The sequence below is a fragment of the Monocercomonoides exilis genome, assembly GCF_001643675.1.
Source record: "Monocercomonoides exilis strain PA203 chromosome Unknown scaffold15-1837935, whole genome shotgun sequence".
In the NCBI taxonomy this organism is placed as follows: Eukaryota; Preaxostyla; order Oxymonadida; family Polymastigidae; genus Monocercomonoides; species Monocercomonoides exilis.
In genome coordinates this window covers 1,521,700-1,540,511 of record NW_027150560.1, presented here as the reverse complement: position 1 = coordinate 1,540,511, position 18,812 = coordinate 1,521,700, and the positions used below count along the sequence as shown (strand labels likewise).

The window sequence follows — 18,812 nt, the reverse complement described above, 5'->3', positions numbered from 1 at the left end:
TAATTTTAATCACTGAATTTCTTTCTTCTCGCTAATATTTTCAGATTGCTTCCTTCTAGCATATTATTTGGATAATTCAATATGCTGTGTGTGCTTTTATTTAAATAATAATCTTTTTTTGTTTTTCAAAAAGATTTGATTGAAGCTTGTTATTTCGAATAAAAAGCAATCATAACACCATTTCCAATAAGACTTTTTTTTCTTTTGTAAATAATTATTCTCTCATTTATCTGTTTGATATTGTCATTTCCAAAGTTTTGCCTTTAAAAATGAAATCTAAATTATTGTAATCAATGGCTTCTGCTTAAACTCCTATTTTCTCTCTTGACAATTGCAGATTTTTCGTTTTTCAAGAATGCACAAAAGTTTTTCAAAATCAAAAGAGAACTGTTTCAAATGAAAAAAAAGAGTGAAAAAAAAAAAAAAAAAAAAAGTAAAAAAACGATGTCTTAATTTTTTTTTTTCCAATATGGATTATATAAAAATGAGGTGGTTGCGTCATGTATTTAATGTGATTTACTGATTTATTGTTTTATCTTGTTTGATAATATTATCTGTCGTTTCTCAAATAATTATGATGGTTATGTGCACATTATGATTGATATGGTATTTTTTATTTTTCATAATTTTCGTTGAACTTTCGACTATTCGAAGTTGTGTCAGAAAAATTCTTCAATAAACGGTTGTACCTTAATAAAAATTTAAGAACTTTGAATAAGCACTTTATCATTTACATAGGGCGTTAAGCAGATTATAAGTTGTATGAAAATGACAAGAGCGAGATATACAGCAAGAGCGAATGAAAAATTGAGTGTTGGAAAGCGTAGAATGAGTGTAGCGGAAGAAATAAGAGCATTGAATGATGGTTGTTGCTATTGTATTACCCTGTTTGTTATTTTGCAAGTGCATCTTTTTGTTTTACTTCATGAAACAGGAATTTTGATGAAAGAAGGAAAAGAGCAGGAAAGATTGTTGAGAAGATTCTATCATTTATTGAAAGCTGCTGATCCTCAAAGTCAAGAAATTAGTGGGTTATTTGGATATGCAAATAATTTGGAAAAACTGCAAGAAAGTTGCAAGTATTTCTGTGGTCCTGTTGAATTAATGAAGCTTCGTGTTATCGGATACATGTCAAGAATATCGTGCTTAGGCATTTATTTTGAAGAGTGTGGAATTCCTGCTTTCGTTGAAAAACTTCCTGATCCAGCAAAGCTTATCGCTAAATCTATTCCGGAATATTCTTCGATGGATCGAGCTAAAAAGATTGAAAAAGAGCTTTTTCATTTGGGAGAATGTGATGATGAAGATATCTGCATGTTTACCATGGCTTATTACAGATTTCTATCCGTAGACAATGGTATTGAATTCTTCGATAATGGTTCATCCATTCAATTGAATTAATTTTTTATGCTTTACAGGTGCTACGCCAATAATTGGGGGTTATCGTCTTGCATATGTATGGAAATGGATGAATAGTCTTTTATCAAACAGAATTCCTTCAGTTATCATTGAAGCATTACAAATAATAAGAAGGCTATCATCGCTTAGAGTTCGTATGAAGTTTGAAAATGACATTAAAACGAACAGTTTATTGACTTTAAATTCGTTTGTCCCTTTGCCTGCTTTAAATGAATCTTCTCAAATGGCACATTCGTTGCTAAATCCTTGCTCTTCAGATTGGATTCCAAGAGTGTTTGCACGTGGGTCAATTTGCTCGATAGCTATTTTAGCATTTGAGTGTTTGCAGAAGTTATCGAGCAATCATCTGGAAGCGTTTAATTATTTATTAAGCCAAAACAGAATCATGGAGAAAGTGATGAGTTATTTGCTTGGTAATTGGTCAGAAGACGAACGGAAGGCTATATTTCCTGGAAGCAAATTTTTGGGTGCAAATTGTGCTGATGTTTTTTCTTCAGGTGGTGTAAACTTCCAGCAAATGTCGGATGGGCTATATTGCGAAGAGGAAAGTTTCCAAAAAATGATTGCAAGATTTCAGTTATGTGCAGTCTTGATTGTGAAAAATTGGCTTGCAAGGCAACTGAGCGATTCAATTAACGGAGTCATGAAACGAAATGTGATGGGCAAAATAGCTTCTCTGCTTTGTTGCACTGCAAATGAACATTTGAGACTGGAAGCGACAAAAGCCATAATTAGTGGATGGAGTGCTATATCGATAAATGCACATATCCGTCCAATTTGCAAGAAGAGAGGCGAAGAAGTCATTCATAGTTATAAATGCCTTGACGAGCCTGTACGAAAGGAATTGAAAGAAATGCTGATGGAAGTATGTGAAGAGGAAGGAGTGATTGATTCTTTACTTGCGCATATTGCTCCGGAAGTATCAAAACACACACTGAAAGCTAAAAAAGAGCAGCGAATGAAAAACAGACTCAAAGCAAAATGTGACCGAAATCTTTGTCCGGTTTGCCAAATGTTTACGGATTCGGAGCTGGACGATGAGAAACAAGAGACAGAATCCAATGTTGACTTCGAGGAAGAAACGAATGAGAAAGTGGAGAATGCGAACGAAATAATCAATGAAATACCAATTAATGTCGTGAAAAAACATGATGAAGAATATTACGCCACCCTTCTTGAATGTTTGAATGCAAGGGGACAATCAGCAAATGAATTTGCAAAATTGGCTTTTAATTCAGAATGCATAAGCTGTACCTTTATAAATTACGATAGAAGCTATGACATTGAAGATAAATGTTATGAAGCAGAGCTTGAAAGAGAAGGATTGTAAGAAAGAAATAAAGTTTTATGGACTTTTAGTAACTCATGGTAAAAGTCAATTTGCAATGAGGTTGAAGTAAAATGATAATATTTGTTATTTTTTAATATTGTTTGTGTATCATTATATTTGATTATTCTTTGTGAATTAAATTTTTGTGCTTAGTTTAGGATTTTGAGAAGAATGAAGGCTATTATTTTTTCTAGGGCCTTTAACCTTTTCTATTTGATTTGATTAATGTTTTCATTTATGTGAAAGAATTTTTATGAATACTAAAAAAGTAAATATTATATTTTCAGTATAGAATGCTTTTAATTTAAATTTTAATATAATTTTTATAATAATAATAATTTTCTTTTTCTTTTTTCTTTTTCTTTTTTGGAATTATATTTTTTGAGTTCATTTATCTATTATGAAAATTTTGCTCGGATTTGGTTGGTATTATTTTCTTTTCTTTGTTTGATTTTATCAGAGCAAATGAATTTTCAATAGACTGTTTTGACTGTTTTTTTCGAATATTTTTTTATCCATATTTTGCTTTAATTTTATGAATAAGAAACACTTTTGTTTTCTTTCAAAAAGCTTTTTAAAAACAAAACGGAAATAAAAGTTCTCAAACAATGCTAATGCGAAATTTTCATTGTTTTCTTTGCAATTGAATGAAATTGGATTTAAAAATAATGATTTACCCAGAAAATTGCCTTTTCAAATAAATATAAATAATTTTTTTTGTTGACTAATTTTTTTCCATTTTTTTAACTGTTGAAGCGTGAATAGATTTATGAAAGAAAATGTTTTTTTGTTCAATGAAAGACCTACCCCAGCACACTTATTAGTTGAAACACTTGACAATTTTTACGTTTGCTTTGAAAATTTTTAAAAGACTATTGATTTTCATTTTAAATTTAGTTTTTGATATCTTCTCTTCGAACAAGACATGATACAACTATTATAACAATTGATCCTATAACGGGAAATCCTTCATTTCGAGGTAATTTTGGACTTTTCACATTCAAATATACTTAAATATTTTTGTTTATTTAGGTATTTATGGAGTCGATGTTTTCAACACGCCAAGGCAGGCAATGAAATTCCTTCAACATACGCAGAATTCGCCACGTATTATTTTACAAGCAGATGCTTTGCTCGGTTATATAACTCTATCCAACGAAGCTTTTTTTCTTTTTGCGACTTCTGTGGTGAGGACCATGATCCTTCCTCCTTTCCATTCAATTTATTCAGTAAGGCAAGCAGAGTGGAGAAGAATTCCTCTTTCAAATTTCTTTCAACCGCAATCTTACTCAGAATTAAAGCAACCATCAACCTCACAGAAAATTGCAGAATTTTTTTCTCAAACTGATAAATATGCCCAAAGTTGCACTTTTGGAATTGAAGAACTTAATTGTTTGCAATGCGTAATTTTCTAGTTAACTTTACTTTTCAAATTTCAAATAGCTATTTCTATACCTTCATTTCCTTCGCACTTGAAGTCTTTCGAAGAAAAAATTATTAAAATAAGTGAAAAGCAAAATGAAGCACCACACAGAATTGCGGGCAATTGTAATACGAAGAAATTGGAAGTTTTATCACGTCTACAAATTTCTGATTCGAGAATGAATACAACGCCTGATTTTTACAGATCTTTTATGGCAGCTACTCCGTCAGAAGGTTTGAATGACTGGACTTCAATTGTCACGGATGATTTGCTTGATGCCTTGACAGAGGATAGCAATAACAAAGCAATTAGCTCTTTTGCTTCCTCTCCTGCACATCCGTATTCAATATCGAATGCTATTTCTGATGCTCTGAAGAATACTCCAAGCAGCCAATTAGCATCATCCTTAACAGCATCTCCAGTTTCTTCCTCTTCTCAATCTTCTTCCTCTCCTCCCTCACCTTCCTCTTCGTCTTCTGCTCAATCTCCTTCTTCGTTATCTCAAGCATCTTCTCACTCAGTTCCTTCTCGTTCAGAATTAGCCAACCAACCATCAAAAACACCAGACAAAAAGAAAAGTGGATGGATGAGTTCATTTTTCTCAAAACTGAAGGCTCGGCCGAGCGAATCACCTCAGGTGCATTCGCCTCATTCTTCCAACGCAGCACCCGGACAGCCATCTCGCCAGCCAATGCCTACAAGTAATACTCTTTCCCAAATCCCTACCACTTCTACCAATTCTTCTGCTTCATTCGCAAATCCTTCATCTTCAAGTTCTTCTTCGTCGTCGGCGTCTTCGCAGCTGTCGTCCAACCTTCCCTTTGAATACGTAGATGCAATGTCTCATCAGTCTTCTTCTTCCTTTGCTGTTTCTAAGTTCCATTACTTCTGCGACACGTTGGATCTTACTCATCCTTTCCCTTCCTCTTCTTGTTCATTCGCATCAACTTCTTCTTCTTCTTCCAACTTTTATATATCATCGCCTAATCCCTCATCTTATTCAACCAGTCCATCTTTTCAAACACAGCACTGTTCCAGCTCTCCCTTTGCAGCCACATCGCTTTCCAGCATCGACCCGTCTTTCTGCTGGAACAACATCTTCCGCGCGATGTTTGTGTCTCACGGGCTGAGCGAATGGGTGTCTGTGCTTCTGCAAGGTGCAGCCACTTCCTCTGCGTTCGCTCCACTCTCCAAAGATACCACAATCCCCTGGACGCACAAAGAACAGAGGGAAAATGAGAAGGGGAAAATGAATGAACAGAAAGCAGATAGTCAAATGATCGAAGGCAAAAAGAGCGATAAGGATGTTTCAAGTCAAAGAAATCGAAGAACAGCTGCTGAAACCCCTCCTCCGCCGCCTCCATATTTGAATAGTAAAGATTCCCATGCTTCGTTTTCAAAGACTAAACAACAAACATCTCATTCCAACAGGAAAAGTACCTCTGCCAAATCAAAAAGTAACTTGATGCATTATGATAGAATCAAGCAATCTTCGACTTTGCCATTCGATCAGGAAGCGAATGCAGAAGAGGAAAATGCTCCGTCTCTTGTAGGAAACATCCGAAAGCCTCTTTTTATGATGTCGCTGCTGTCGCGCAAAAGCAGCCTGCATCCGGGAACACGCTACAATGCGAGGGGCATCAACAGCGAAGGAGGAAATGGCAACGAAATGGAGACGGAAATCGTTTGCTGGACTTTGGAGACAGAATGTGCGACCAACAGAAAGAGGATGGAAGAGGCGATGAGAGATGAGGTGAGAGTACTTTCGAAAGAGTTACTGAAGAATAAGCCGAACATAACCAGCACGGTCAACATAACCAATTCATCCAATTCGGCAAGCACAGATAACGAAGACTCCTCTGCCACAATAAATACATACTCAGCAGCAACAAGTGCTACCAATGGAAATGTAGTGTCTCATCCACAGCTGTCAGTTGTCGGAGCCTGGTGCTCCTTTCTCATCCTCCGCGGTACCATTCCGATTGGCTGGTCGGCTTCTGTGTCTTCTCTGATCAACACAGCACAGGTGTCTATCGACAAGGACACGGTTTACTCGTTTGGGGTGAAGAAGTACTGGGACAGAGTGCGGGCGAGGATCGACTACTGGCGCCGATGGAAACAGGAAAAGGAGTGGGCGCTGCGAATGAGGAACAGGAGGAAGAAGAAAGAAGGAAGTGGGGCTTATGCAAGGAATATGAGAAGAATTTCAGTGGGGAAATCAAAAGAAGGCTCAGAGCAAAACGAAATGGAACCGAAAAAGCTTTCAAGTTCGTTTGATATCACAGTTGTGCTATCTGATGGCGACGAAGGGGATAAAACAGAAAACAAACAAATTGGTGAAAACAAATTTATTCAAGCAACCAAAGATGAGGAAGATACCGAGAATAACAATAACGAAGACGCAAACGAGCAGAAGGAAGAAGAAAGCAGCGATGAAGATAATCAAAACGATCCATCATTTCCACACATTCCAATTTCTTGTCTGTCTTTGCTGCATGTTGATGAGAAGCACAAAAACGAGTTTGAGCTGACTGAACAGTTTCAGTCGGCGCTGCAGCGATTACGGGCAGATGATGCGGATTTGACGATGCGCAAGGAGAAGAGAGAAAAGGAAAGGAAAGCAGAATTCATTGTTAAGCAAATGATTGATAAGGAAAGAGAATTGGAAGGAAAGAGGAGGAAAGAGAAAGAGAAAGAAACGGAGAAAGAAGAGAAAGAAGAAGAGAACAAGAAAGATGAGGCTTTAAATCAGGATGATATTTCAACACTTCAAACTGAACTTCAGTCAAAAGAATCAGTTGATGAGAAAGCAATTGTCAGCCCAATTACAAAGGATCTCAACAAAAACACTTCACAAAATAGCAATGATGAACACGATTTGTCTTTGATCTCTTTTGAAAACACCATTTCTTCGTCTTCTTCTTCTTCTCATCTTTCTCACTTCACGCGTAGTAGTCTTTCCTCACCTATCGCAACCATATCGTCTGAGCTTGCCTCTTCTTTTCCTGTTCTGTTGGTGTCTTTTGATTGGCACGGACTGAACAAGCAGCTGGGTGCAGAGGAGAGCGTACTGGGTTTGTGGAGCAGAATGGCACAGTCTTTGAAACAGGCTGGAATGTCATCTGGTTTGATTCTGAAAGAGAACTTGATGCAAAATGAATGGGAAACAAAGGAAGAAGCAAAAACAAAGGAGAAAGAAACTGCAAATGATGAAAAGAACGAGAAAGAAGAAAACGAGAATTCGGCAAAAGTATCACAAAGTGTTGTGATCGAACAACATTCAAGCAATTCTGAGGAAAGCCGAGTTGAGAATCCGTCTTTGGAGGAAGACGGATATTATCTCACAGACGCCACAGACATCCAGTGCAGCAACGGAGAAGAAGCTGCCTTTGCAGATGTGTCTGTGATTGCAAAAGCGTCCTCTCCTTTGACTGAGCCAAAGCACTACCACTCATTTACACCATACAGCTGGCACGAATCGCTTTCCTGTGAAGATAATAGTGACGATTGCGAGCTTGAACCGCAGCTTCTCCCGCACTTTGTGCATCCACCGCGCCATCCGCTTGCGCAGCCGCAGTCTCCTCGCTTTCTGTGGCCTCCGTCGCCCTTGGCACAGCTGTCGCTTCTGCAGCTCACGTGCCAGGAAGGGCTGGTGAGGACGAACTGCGCAGACTCAATGGACAGAACGAGTGTGTCGATGTACTTTCTATCGCTGCCGGTCATCCAGGAGATGCTGAACAGATTGGGATATTATGAGGATGCGGTTGGTGGAGATGAAAGGGAAGAGAGAGAAGTAATAGGAAAAGATAGAATCAACGATGATGAAGTGGATGGATTGGAGGATGATTCAGGTGCAAAATCTGATGGGGCAGATGAAAGCGAATATGAAACAGAAGGAGATGAACAAAATGGAGATGAAGAGGAAGAGGAAGAAGAGGAGGAGGAGGAGGAAGAAGAAAATGATCAATGCCAAGATCACATAAAAGATGATATGATGAAAGGAGACAATGTGGTACAAACATTAAATAACAAAAGCGCTGATGTCTCACAACTTGAACAGACATTAAACTCGTATCCTCAACTCCAAGAACTTATAAACATCTCTTCTGAAGGCTGTCTACCCGTTGAAACAATCATATCTCTGGAAAAAACCCACCGAAAACTGCCTTCTTATTTCATGATTACAAAGACATTGGAGGCGATATCCAATCAGACATACATTCCAGACAGCCTTCTCCCCCGCACTTCAACGTCTCAGCAGCAGGTTCAAGCAAAGCTATCTTCTTTTGCTGTCATCCGCTCTTTCTTCTCTTTGCATGCGCTTTCTGCGCTTTCTGAGCAGTTTCTTATTCACGCGAACTCCAATTCGCTTCTATACACATCATCCATCGCAACGCACACGCACCTTATTCGCTCTTTTATTCAGCTGCATTCACTTTCCTCTCCGCTCCTCGTACCGCAGGCAATGTCTTCTGTTTCATCTGACAGTTTGGCATCAACAAACAACACACAATTGAACTTGGCTTTAACAACAACTGCATCTTCATCATCTTCCATCCAATCAAGCGCAAATAAATCAACAGCCATTGACATTCAGAAAAGAGAGGAAGATCCGAACGAAAAGGATTACATGGACTCCTCTTTCTCTTCCTCGCTCGATGAATCGTCACTACAATATCTCGACTCACTGCAGCTGGACTGCCATGCACAGCTTGTAGCCACGTCTATTCCACCTGTTCTGAATTCACTTGTGCTTGATGCTTCACATTCAAAAGTGGTAAGGATTATAAGAAATGTTCGATCGGAAATAAATGCTTTGAATAGAAATGCAAAAGCGACAGATGATGAAAAAGGTCAGTTTGAAGGCAATCACGAAGGAGAAGATAAAGTTCCACAAAAAGCAGAAAGCGATGGTGCTGCAAGCAATTCAGAGCCAATCCAACCTTCAATTTATATCTCGAACAACCCGCTTTCAATTGATGCTCAAACGTTCTTCTCCTCTTCATCTTCCACGTCTTCTGTGTCAACTCCATCAAATGCAATCATATCGATCCAGAGGCGCTTTCAGAACGTGTTCTCAGACCCAACTCGGCACATCCGCTACACTTCCTTTGCAGCTTTGTGGATGCTGCCATCACTGTACCCGTCTCTTTTCTGGGGAAGCAAAGAAAGCAGCGGACTGGGAAGGAGCGTTGGATGGAGAATGGGAATGAGATGGATTGCAGCTTCTGTTAATGATGAAAAGAAGATTCGTTGGAGAAACAGAAAAATGAAGCAGACTGCTGATGGAAAAGACATTCATTGTGATGGAAGCATAAAAATTGAAGGAGAAGAAGAAGAAGGCAAAGCTGCTTCTAACAATTCATCCTCTCATTTGCAGGTTGTCAGAAAGAAGTTTGATCCATATGAAGAGAAGGGATTTGATGGATTGGGCGAAGTTCAGAGTGGACTGGCAATGCTCCTGCAGAACAGTGCAGATGAAGACAGAGTAAATTCTCTGCAAAGAAGAAAGGAATACGTCACATTTTATACTCAGAATACGAAATTTGCAAAGAATATGGGAGAAAAAGACGAAATGTCTGAAGATGACAATCAAGAAAAAGGAAATGATTTTGAAGGCAAACAAATTAACAACACTTTTGAATCATCTCCTTTTAATTATTCGCAAATAACAAGCACAATTCCTTCTGGTCCAATCACTCAATTTCCACCTTTTGTCCCTGCGATGGAATGCTTATCGCGAGGTGCTATATCTTATGCCTCATTTTATGACTCTTCTGCTTCTTTGTCTACAAGTGATGGCAATCAACAACAACACTCAGAGTCAAATCAACCATCTGGTTTTTTAAACACGTCTTTGAATCGCAATTCTTCATCTCATCACAAATCTCTTTTCTCTTCCACTTTTTCGCAGAGTCCTCTTTCTGCTGATCTGTTTTCTGGGTTGGATTCGGGTTCTCTGTTTATGACAGGCTCGATGGACGAGCAGACTCCGCTGATGATTGACGGGAGAGGCAGATATTCAGTTGAAGTGGAGAGAGAGAAGAAAAGAAAGCGCGCATTGGAAATGTTGGATGAAAACTACGGAAATGGTGGAGATGGAGAAGATGGATGCAACAACTTTGATGCTAATGAGAAAGAAGAAATGATGGAGCAAAGAAATCAGATTGAGCAGATGCTGAAAGAAGAGGAAGAAGCTCTTGTGAGGCCAACAGTCAAAGCTGGCTTCCATTCACCAGAGTCATCTAACCCATTCGCAGAATCGGCATCATCATCTTCATTGTCATCATCTTCAGAACCAGATGCAAGCAACAGTCCGTCCGATGATACAGAAGCTGGTATCAAAGAAGAGCTTCCGCCCTGTCTTTCTTATCTTCCTCAGTTTTCTTTGGCAAACGCTGTTCTCAAACAGCACATTTTGTATGTCTCTGAAGTTCCCAGTAACATTAGTGAGTCTTCGTTGGAGCCAAACTCCCTAACTTGTTCTTCTTCCTCTCCAGTCATCACAATTATCCTTCCTGTTCCTTCTCTTGTGACACATCTGACCTTCCACAGACCTGCTCCTCATTCATCTGCAATCAATTCTGCATCTGCATCATCATCTTCTTCTTCTTCTGTTTCTTCTTCTGTTCCATCAACAATGCTGCTTATATCCTCGCCAATCTCAGTCTCCGTTGCGATGGGAATGACATTTGACTCTCTTCTTCCTGTTCTTTCTTCTGTTGCTCTTCCTCTTCCTGCTTCTTCTTCTTTTGTGTCTCCCAATAATTCATCAGGAATGACTTCGTCTGGCTTTCCTCTTTCACATTTTGATGGAACAAATGATAATCAATCAGCAAAAGAAAGAGGCACGTCTTTACAATCCAGGAAAGGAAGCAACCCCCCTCCACCATTACCTCCCAATCAAAATGCAATCTCTTCTGCTTCTTCAGGTTTTTCAGCATCTTCTTCGTCTTCTCCATCTTCTTCGCAGCACTCGAAGTCTCAGCGGGAGTTCAGCTTCTCTTTGACAGAAACTTCACTTCATTCGCTGAATCTTCCGGCAAACACACTCTTTTTGCAAATTCCACCGTATTGCTTCCCAAAACAGGCAGAAACGACGTTTTCAACAGACTTCGCTGCGAACAATGGAAGAGAAAGCGGAATGCGAAGTTTGTGTTCTGGTGATAAAAGTGATTATTCTGTTGATTGCAGCGGATTTAATCCCCTTCCGCTTCCACAAGGCACAGATCCAGTTCCAGTTGGACTTGTGCGAATTATCCAACTTCATTTCACGTTTCCCTCTTCGATTTCTGTTCAAAAGCAGACGAATTCTATTTTGAATGAGATATTATTAGCTGATCAATCAACTGGAAATCCATTTAATTCAAATGCAAATACTGCTTCAAGCACAGCCACTCATTCACAAAATGCATCAAAAACAAAGATTCCTCAATTGATTGGCCAAGTGTCTGTATTTGGGCAGCCTCTTTTGTCTTCTGCGTTGGCTTCTTCTCTCCAGGCAAATTCGGCCGAAACGACTGTCAGCTTAAATACTCCTCCATTTGAATTAAAGGAAGCAGGAAATTCTTCTCATTCAACAGGAAAATGCGAAGCTGTTATGAATAAGCCATCTTCAATTGAATCTTCTCTTCATTCTTTCCTCGCTCCTCAGCGATCTTCTTCTCTTCTCCCGCCATTTTCATTAAAGGAGCTGTTCTTCAAGATAATTCAGACAAAAGAGGACGCCTGCCGCGAAGAGGAAGAAAAAGAAGAAGAAATAAAAGCACTTTCTGATGTGGAAAGGTTGTTGACAAAATGCAAAGAATGCAGTGATGATGCAACTGAACAACTGAACGAGTCTCATCAATTGTCTTCGGATGATTCTTCAACTTCAAATGAATCTGAAGAGATTTCATCTGTTTCAGACAATTCAACTGCTGTTGAACAACTTCCATCTTCTTTGCCGTCTGAAACAGCACTCGTTTTGCGTTCGTCGTACAGCGAAAGTCTTTTCCTTTCGCTTCTGTCGTATCAACTGCGTTGCATAATTCCTCCTCTTCTGATGCAGCCTTCCCTTCTCCGCAGAAAAGCAGCCAGAAAGCGGAGAATCGAGCGTAACAAGACGAAGCTGGATCAGGAAACAAAGCAGAAGGAAGAGAAAGAGAGAACGCGAATTGAAAATGCAGTGAATAAGATGACTTCGATGGTGGAGACAGGCGAAGAGCTGCACGATTCGCTGATTCCTGAGCCTCTTATGATGGATTCACTGGAAGAAACACTGAAACGGAGAGATGTTTCTTCCTTTTCTGATCCAATGGACATTTCATCTGGAACAGCGCTGTTTGATTTAAGTGTCGATCTTTCTGACGAACAAGATGCTTTGAAGGATCATCAATCAAGCAAAACAAATCGATTAAATTCTGCCACTCCACTTGATAACAATAAAGCTAGAATGACTTCTGCGCTCAGTTCTCCTTCTGGCTTTTCTGAGAGCCCAAGAACAGCTCCAATTCCTCCACCGGCTCTGAAATCTCTGCAATTGGCTGAATGTTATGACCCTCTCATCTCCAGATACAACATTTCTTTGTCTTCTACTGCTGCACATGATGCACATGCAACGCAAGGCAGGAGGTTCCGTGCGAGAAGCAAGCAAGTCACATCGGCAATGTCAGCTGCTGAATATTCGATGATCCGAAAGCAAATCGAAGAAGAGAAAGAAGACGATCTGCTTTTGAACTGCTTTATGCCTAGCGATTCGTCCGATTCTTCTGCTTATTCATCAAGCTTTTTCTCGTACCAGTACTCTCTTGCATCAATTGCGTCTTCTCCTTCCATTTTCCTTTCTTCGCTGGCTCCGTTTGCCCACATCCATCTCGCGCGCCTTGCGATGAACATTTCATTCGAAAGAGGATTTGAGCTGCTTTCTGTTGCAATGGAGAAAGAACGGCATTTGGTGGAAGACGAAATAGCAGAAACAGACAAGGATTGTGATGCTGAAAGAGAAGCAAGAAAAGCAATGAAAGAAGAAGGAGAAAGCTTCGAAGGCGAAGTCGTGAATCATGTGAAGGTGCTGTTTGATGAATGGAAGAGAAGCTCATTTGCACTATACAACTTGTGGAGCATGCTCAATCAGTTCTTTCTTTTCTCTGCATTGCACTGCCCTTCCTTCACAGCCTCTCAAAATTCCTCTCTTTCGTCAACATCTTCTTCCTCTTCTCCTCAGCATTCTGTCTGCTCCATCTGCTCCTCCACCAACACATACGTGCATCGCTGTCCATTCTGTTCTCGTGTGCTTTGTCTCCGCTGCTCTTCTTCTTCAACTTGTTCGCCTCTCTTTGCAACACACCCACTGCCTTCAAGTGCTGTTCATCTACCGCCTTCGCATTTGATCCCAACTTTGCCTGAATACATCGACAAATTGTGTCCGTCGTGCTTTTCTGTGTTTATTTCCTTGTTTGGGACGGTTCCCGCTTTGTCGCATGCATTCTTCCACAATTTGCAGATGAAATTACTAAAAGCGATTGAGCCATACACTCTCATTGTGTTTGTGGAGCGACTGAGAATTTTGTTGCAAGAAAAAGAGAGAGAAAGGCAGCTGGAAGAAGATACTCAAAAAGTGAATCGCTTATTGTCACCAATAAGGGCAATTCAAAATTCGATGCAAACTTCATCTTCAACTTCTTCTTTGAGTTTATCAAATGGCAAGACCAAACAAATTGGTAAAATTGAATGCGCACTTCCTAAAAAAAAGGAATCAGCAAAAATGTATTATTTTAACACATTGCCTTCCCAGTTGTTCTTGCGTTATTCTCAGTCAACGACAATTGTTTCTCTTTTCCCTGCAGCTGATTTTGTGATGAAGCCTCCAATTTCTGCTGATTGTTCCACTCCTCCTTCGCTTCTGCTTACTCCTCCATTGACCATTGAAAGTTCCTGTTTGAATGAAAATGACAGAGAAAGCCAGTTTGTTGAAGAATCCAATCGATTGTCCGATTACAGAGATCGTTTTTGTGTGTCAGATACATCCAAACTGAAATTAATGGACAAAATCTGCTGGCGTTCTGAAAGCGGACTTAATTGTGTCTCATTTGTTTTATTGCTGTCTTCGTCCTCTTTCATCCGCTCCCTCACAATTATTGCTCCGCCAAAGGGATTTGTGCCTGATGCTGTTCGAGACAAAATGAAGCACAAAATAGAAGATGAATCAAAAGAAAATTCAGAGGGCAAAACCAGTTTTGTTCCATTCAATATTTCCATTTATCCTCTCAATAACTTTGAGCATCTGATGACAAATCCATTTTCTACTTCTTCTTCTTCACTTCATTCAATTTCTCCGCTTTCCTCGAGTGCTCTCCCGCAAATTGACCCTCCTCCAGCTCTTCCTACTGTCCATCTCTTTTCAACACCTCACAGAATCGACGTGATTGTTCCCTTCACTTTCTGCCGTGCAGTTTCTGTCACTTTTTCAGCCAACAAAGAATTTAGCTCTTATCTTCCATCCATTTCCCTTTCGTCCATTCAGATCCGTGGTGCCTTTTCGCATTCACTCCACTCGCCAAATTCCATTTTCTCGCTCACAGCCAGTTCTGCACGTCATTCTGTCATCAGCAAGCACTCTCAAGATGCTCAATCGACTTTAACTTACACTCCTCTCATTGCTTCTCCTTCTAATTCTGATCTCCATTTCTTGTCTTCCATCTTTTTCACCCGCATCCCCCGACCTCTGCACCGCACCATTTTACCTTCTGCTGGCTCATCTTCTTTGTCACTTGCTGTTTCGACTCCTATTTCTTCACATCGAACTCCTTCCCCCAGTCACTCACACTTCGTTCCTCCTCCACAAGCTGTCATTTCACCTTCGTTGATTCTTTCTTCCTCATCTGGTTTGTCTTCATCACAGCAGTTGTCCACTGTTGCTTCCACACTTGGCGCTCAGCTCTTCCGATTCGACTTTGCCCAGCCGATGCTCATCAGTGGTCTTGTTGTGCGGTTCCATATTCCTCCTTTCCATCATGTTTGCTATGCGTCCATCGACAACTACAGAATTTCAAAGCAAAAAGAAGGATCTTCTCTGAACCAGATGGCAAATAGCGATCAATATTCTTCCACTCATTCACTCACAGCAACTGCTAATCTCTCTTCCATTTCTTCTTCTTTTTCAGCTGCCCCACAAACCGTGCGCAGCCAATCGCAAATATCTTCGCTTTCTCCTCTTATCTCTTCTTGCCATTCTCCACCTGTCATTCATCTCTCGTTTCTGACACCACAAAATAATTCATCAGACAGTCAGAAATCTGATTCTGAACATATTCAAGTGCCATCCTCATTCAATTCGCTCGATTCTCCCAATCGCAGTCCTTCTGTCTCAGCCAATAAAAGCTGCTTCGCAGCACAATACAACTGCACATCAGTCTCTCTGCCTGTTTCACTTCCACTTCCTTTTTACTCTCTTCCTTTGTTTGTACAGTTGCCTCGTCCTCAAGTTGCTTCTACTCTTCTTGTTTCTTTCAATTCGTCTCATCCACTTGCCCTGAAAAGCTCCTCTGATCGACTGCATAATCTGACATCTACTCAGCTTCTTCCTTCAATGCCTCTTCTTTTATCTGTCCAGCCAACCACTTTTACAGAATGAAAATTGAAAAAAATCTTTTTTTGTTAACTTTTTAAAAAAGAAAATAAAACTTTGTTCAAATTTTGAGTTTATTTTTTTATTGAGTAGTTTGTTTATTATTTGATGCAAAAGCAATGTTCGTCATATCTTATTTCATGAGAAATTGAAAATTTTTTTGCTCTTTTGAAATTTTGAGGAATGCTTTTGAAACTGCTAAGAAAAATACAAAAAATGTATGCGTTTTAAATTTGAGAATTACAAAAATATTGTTGGATTCATAAAATTAAATTGTCAATTGTGATTGTGAGTATTCAGAATATTGTTGGAATAATCGAGCTCAACCCAATCAATTAATTTTAATGAATATTTGCAAATAAGCGAAGCTTCAAGGCAATGCTATTTTTCACTGATGATTAAACATCCACCAGGATTGAAACCGGATAGTTGACATAAGAAGCTCATATGAAGAATGAAAATAATTTCTCTTTCATCACTCAGCTGTTGCACTAACAACAACTCCAAGCATTGATTTGCCTGTGCAAATTTCCAACTTTGATGAAACTGATGATATCCGATTCCACTCAATTATTTGTAATTACCTTCCTTTGTATTAACAAGAACAATACAATAAAAACGAACAAAAACTAGGGAGAGAAACAGATGTTCATATCACAGCTTCGCTTTGTATGCGAGGAGTTACCTTCAACAGTGCCTCGTCATAGTAAAATCTTTGGGTTTCTTCATAAAGTTCTTGAAGGGTCTGTGTTCAAAAAATGAAATTTAAAAAAATGAAAAATGCTAAAATCTGCGCTGAAATATAGAAAACCTTTGAAAAATTATCGCAGTGTGCAAGTGAATCACGAAGCTCTTTCATCTTTCCTTCGTGCTCCTGCATTGCTTTCTTTAAGACCAATTGAGGATTTGATTCTTCTGTTTGCTGCATTGAAAAAAAATATGTGCTTCCTTGAAAAAGAAAAGATGTCAGCTCACACTGTGACATATTCTTGATGAAGCCTTTGCAATTCTTTGAATTCTTTGTAAGTTTTGTTCAAAATTTCTCTTGATTCCATCACTCGTAAGTGTAATTCTTCAATATCACATTTCTTGCGTTTAGATATATCTGTAGGGAAGATTTTTCAAAAAAAAAAAAATATCATTCGTTTTCATTTTTGTTTATATCAAAAGAAAATCCATTTTCAAAAAAATAAAATAAAATATTTCAAACCCAGTAATACTTGACATTCCGTTCTAAGTTGATCCATTCTTGGAAGGAATTGCAATAAATAAGTGTGAAGAGCAATTGTCTCATTGTAGTACTCAAAATCGTTGATACATCTTGCCAACTCTTCATCCGACAATCTACTTCAGCTTTTCAATGCATTCACTGATAAAAGATACAAACTTTGAAAGATTAAATTTTCCTAAAGGTTTTGGAACAGGCAATTGGGATTTTGCTTGAGCAGATATTGCCATTTTCGAAAATCATTAATTGATCGTTAATTGTAACACAAATTTTTTTTGACAACCCACTTTTTCTGCTGAATGGATTCGATCACAAGGTTTATTGATTCTGAGTTCCCTCTTCCTCCTGAAGAAGATGTACAGCAACAATTAGAAGAAACAAGAAAAGCAATAGAAAAACTTGTTCGAAGTTTGAATTTTGTTGGAAGTTTTATTTGGGAAATGCCAATTCTTACATTTTATTTCATTTTTCTTCAGTCAAAACACAAACTGCGCAGCCATCATCACCTGTTGATCAAGGAGATGAAGTTAAATTCATACGTTATACTTCTTCTGAGCAAACTCTTCGTTTTGCTGATTTACCGAATAATCGTTTAATTCGTCTTTCCTCTATGCCTGTTGACCCACTGGAACCACCTAAATTTAAAGTGCGTAACACAGCTAGAGGTATTTTGTTTTTAACGAAAGATAATACTTAATTTTTTTGAAAATTTCCATTTTAATTGCCTTTTCATATTTTTAGAGCCTCCTCCTCCTTCTGCTCCTGTAATGCATTCACCTCCTCGAAAGTTATCTGCTGAAGAACAAAAAGAGTGGGATATACCAGCGTGTATTTCAAATTGGAAAAATCCGAAAGGATACACAATTCCACTTGATCTTAGAGAATCTGCTGATGGACGAACTCTTCTTGAAGTCTCTTTACACAATAGTCATGCTCAGCTTGCCGATTCTCTTTATATTGCCGAACGAGAAGGTAGAGAAGAAATCGAGAAGCTTGCAGCAATTGAAGGGCGCCAAGTGGCTGCTCAACAAGCCGAAAGAGAGGCTCAACTGAGACAACTGGCTGCACAGTCTCGAAGAGAGAAAGCGGCACAATTGTCAAAAGATAGCAACAACGGAGAAAATACAAAGGATGGCATCAAAAGAGATTCTTGGTCTGTTCTTAAAGGTAGTAATGAGGAAGAAATACCGATGATTGCAACAAAAAGAAAGAGGGAAGCTGATGAAATTGATGAAACTGCAGAAAAGGAGAAGGACGAGCGAGATAGAATCAGGCTTGCTCAGAAGAGAGAGAGAGAAAGAGAATATCGACGGGGCGCTCATTTGAAAGAAGAAGGGGAAGAACGTCTTATTCTTGGGCCGCATGGTTCATCGTCATCAGTTAGATCTTCTGAACAGTTATATGATCCTCGACTTTTCAATCAGAGCGAAGGATTGGACAGCGGATTTGGAGATGATAGTGAATATAATGTGTTTGACCAGCCGCTGTTCAAAGGAACAGGCGCAGCTATTGACAGGCTGTATCATCCGTCATCTGCAGTTGGAGGAGACGGACTGAAGAAGATTAAGCAGGTTGAGTTTGAAAAGGATGGGGAGGCGTAAAAAGCAGGATATTATGCTTTTTCTTTTATTGGATGTATCTGTTTTCAAATCTTGTAAGTAATAAATGGTTAAATCATTTCACAAGCCGATGGACCATTTTCACCACATTCTTATAATTTTTTTAATAATTCATTTCAAAAATTCTTTCATTTTAAGTTTTAACAGAAATCTTCAGATGATGCCACAATTTTAAAATAAATTTC

The 18,812-nt window shown here is 39.0% G+C and overlaps 4 protein-coding genes across 4 annotated transcripts; 3 read left to right on the top strand and 1 right to left on the bottom strand.

Annotated features, from left to right (window-relative positions):
- The first annotated feature begins 692 nt into the window (after positions 1-692).
- On the top strand, positions 693-3,376 carry MONOS_5342 (uncharacterized protein). Its single transcript, XM_067875481.1, has 2 exons — positions 693-1,357; positions 1,419-3,376. The coding sequence occupies exons 1-2, from the start codon at positions 763-765 to the stop codon at positions 2,747-2,749; spliced, it is 1,926 nt and encodes a 641-aa protein (XP_067730118.1). The 5' UTR covers positions 693-762; the 3' UTR covers positions 2,750-3,376.
- Positions 3,377-4,383: 1,007 nt separating this feature from the next.
- MONOS_5341 (putative SacI homology domain) lies at positions 4,384-16,012 on the top strand (the record flags this gene model as incomplete). Its single annotated transcript, XM_067875480.1, has 2 exons — positions 4,384-4,405; positions 4,460-16,012. 2 exons carry the CDS (start codon positions 4,384-4,386, stop codon positions 15,784-15,786), a joined length of 11,349 nt encoding a protein of 3,782 aa, XP_067730117.1. The 3' UTR covers positions 15,787-16,012.
- Positions 16,013-16,429: 417 nt separating this feature from the next.
- On the bottom strand, positions 16,430-17,027 carry MONOS_5340 (uncharacterized protein; the record flags this gene model as incomplete). Its single annotated transcript, XM_067875479.1, has 4 exons — positions 16,430-16,525; positions 16,592-16,702; positions 16,758-16,885; positions 16,991-17,027. 4 exons carry the CDS (start codon positions 17,025-17,027, stop codon positions 16,430-16,432), a joined length of 372 nt encoding a protein of 123 aa, XP_067730116.1.
- A 268-nt stretch (positions 17,028-17,295) lies between these two features.
- Positions 17,296-18,808, top strand: MONOS_5339 (SNW domain-containing protein 1). The gene is made up of 3 exons (XM_067875477.1): positions 17,296-17,416; positions 17,485-17,673; positions 17,750-18,808. The coding sequence occupies exons 1-3, from the start codon at positions 17,308-17,310 to the stop codon at positions 18,607-18,609; spliced, it is 1,158 nt and encodes a 385-aa protein (XP_067730115.1). The 5' UTR covers positions 17,296-17,307; the 3' UTR covers positions 18,610-18,808.
- The last annotated feature ends 4 nt before the right edge of the window (positions 18,809-18,812 follow it).

Excerpts from the sequence above, each read along its gene's own strand:
- MONOS_5342 (XM_067875481.1), top strand. The coding sequence starts at position 763 with ATGAAAATGACAAGAGCGAGATATACAGCAAGAGCGAATGAAAAATTG. Across the intron at positions 1,358-1,418 it reads ATTTCTATCCGTAGACAATG|GTGCTACGCCAATAATTGGG; the intron begins GTATTGAATTCT and ends TATGCTTTACAG.
- MONOS_5339 (XM_067875477.1), top strand. The coding sequence starts at position 17,308 with ATGGATTCGATCACAAGGTTTATTGATTCTGAGTTCCCTCTTCCTCCT. Across the intron at positions 17,417-17,484 it reads AATAGAAAAACTTGTTCGAA|TCAAAACACAAACTGCGCAG; the intron begins GTTTGAATTTTG and ends ATTTTTCTTCAG. Across the intron at positions 17,674-17,749 it reads AGTGCGTAACACAGCTAGAG|AGCCTCCTCCTCCTTCTGCT; the intron begins GTATTTTGTTTT and ends TCATATTTTTAG.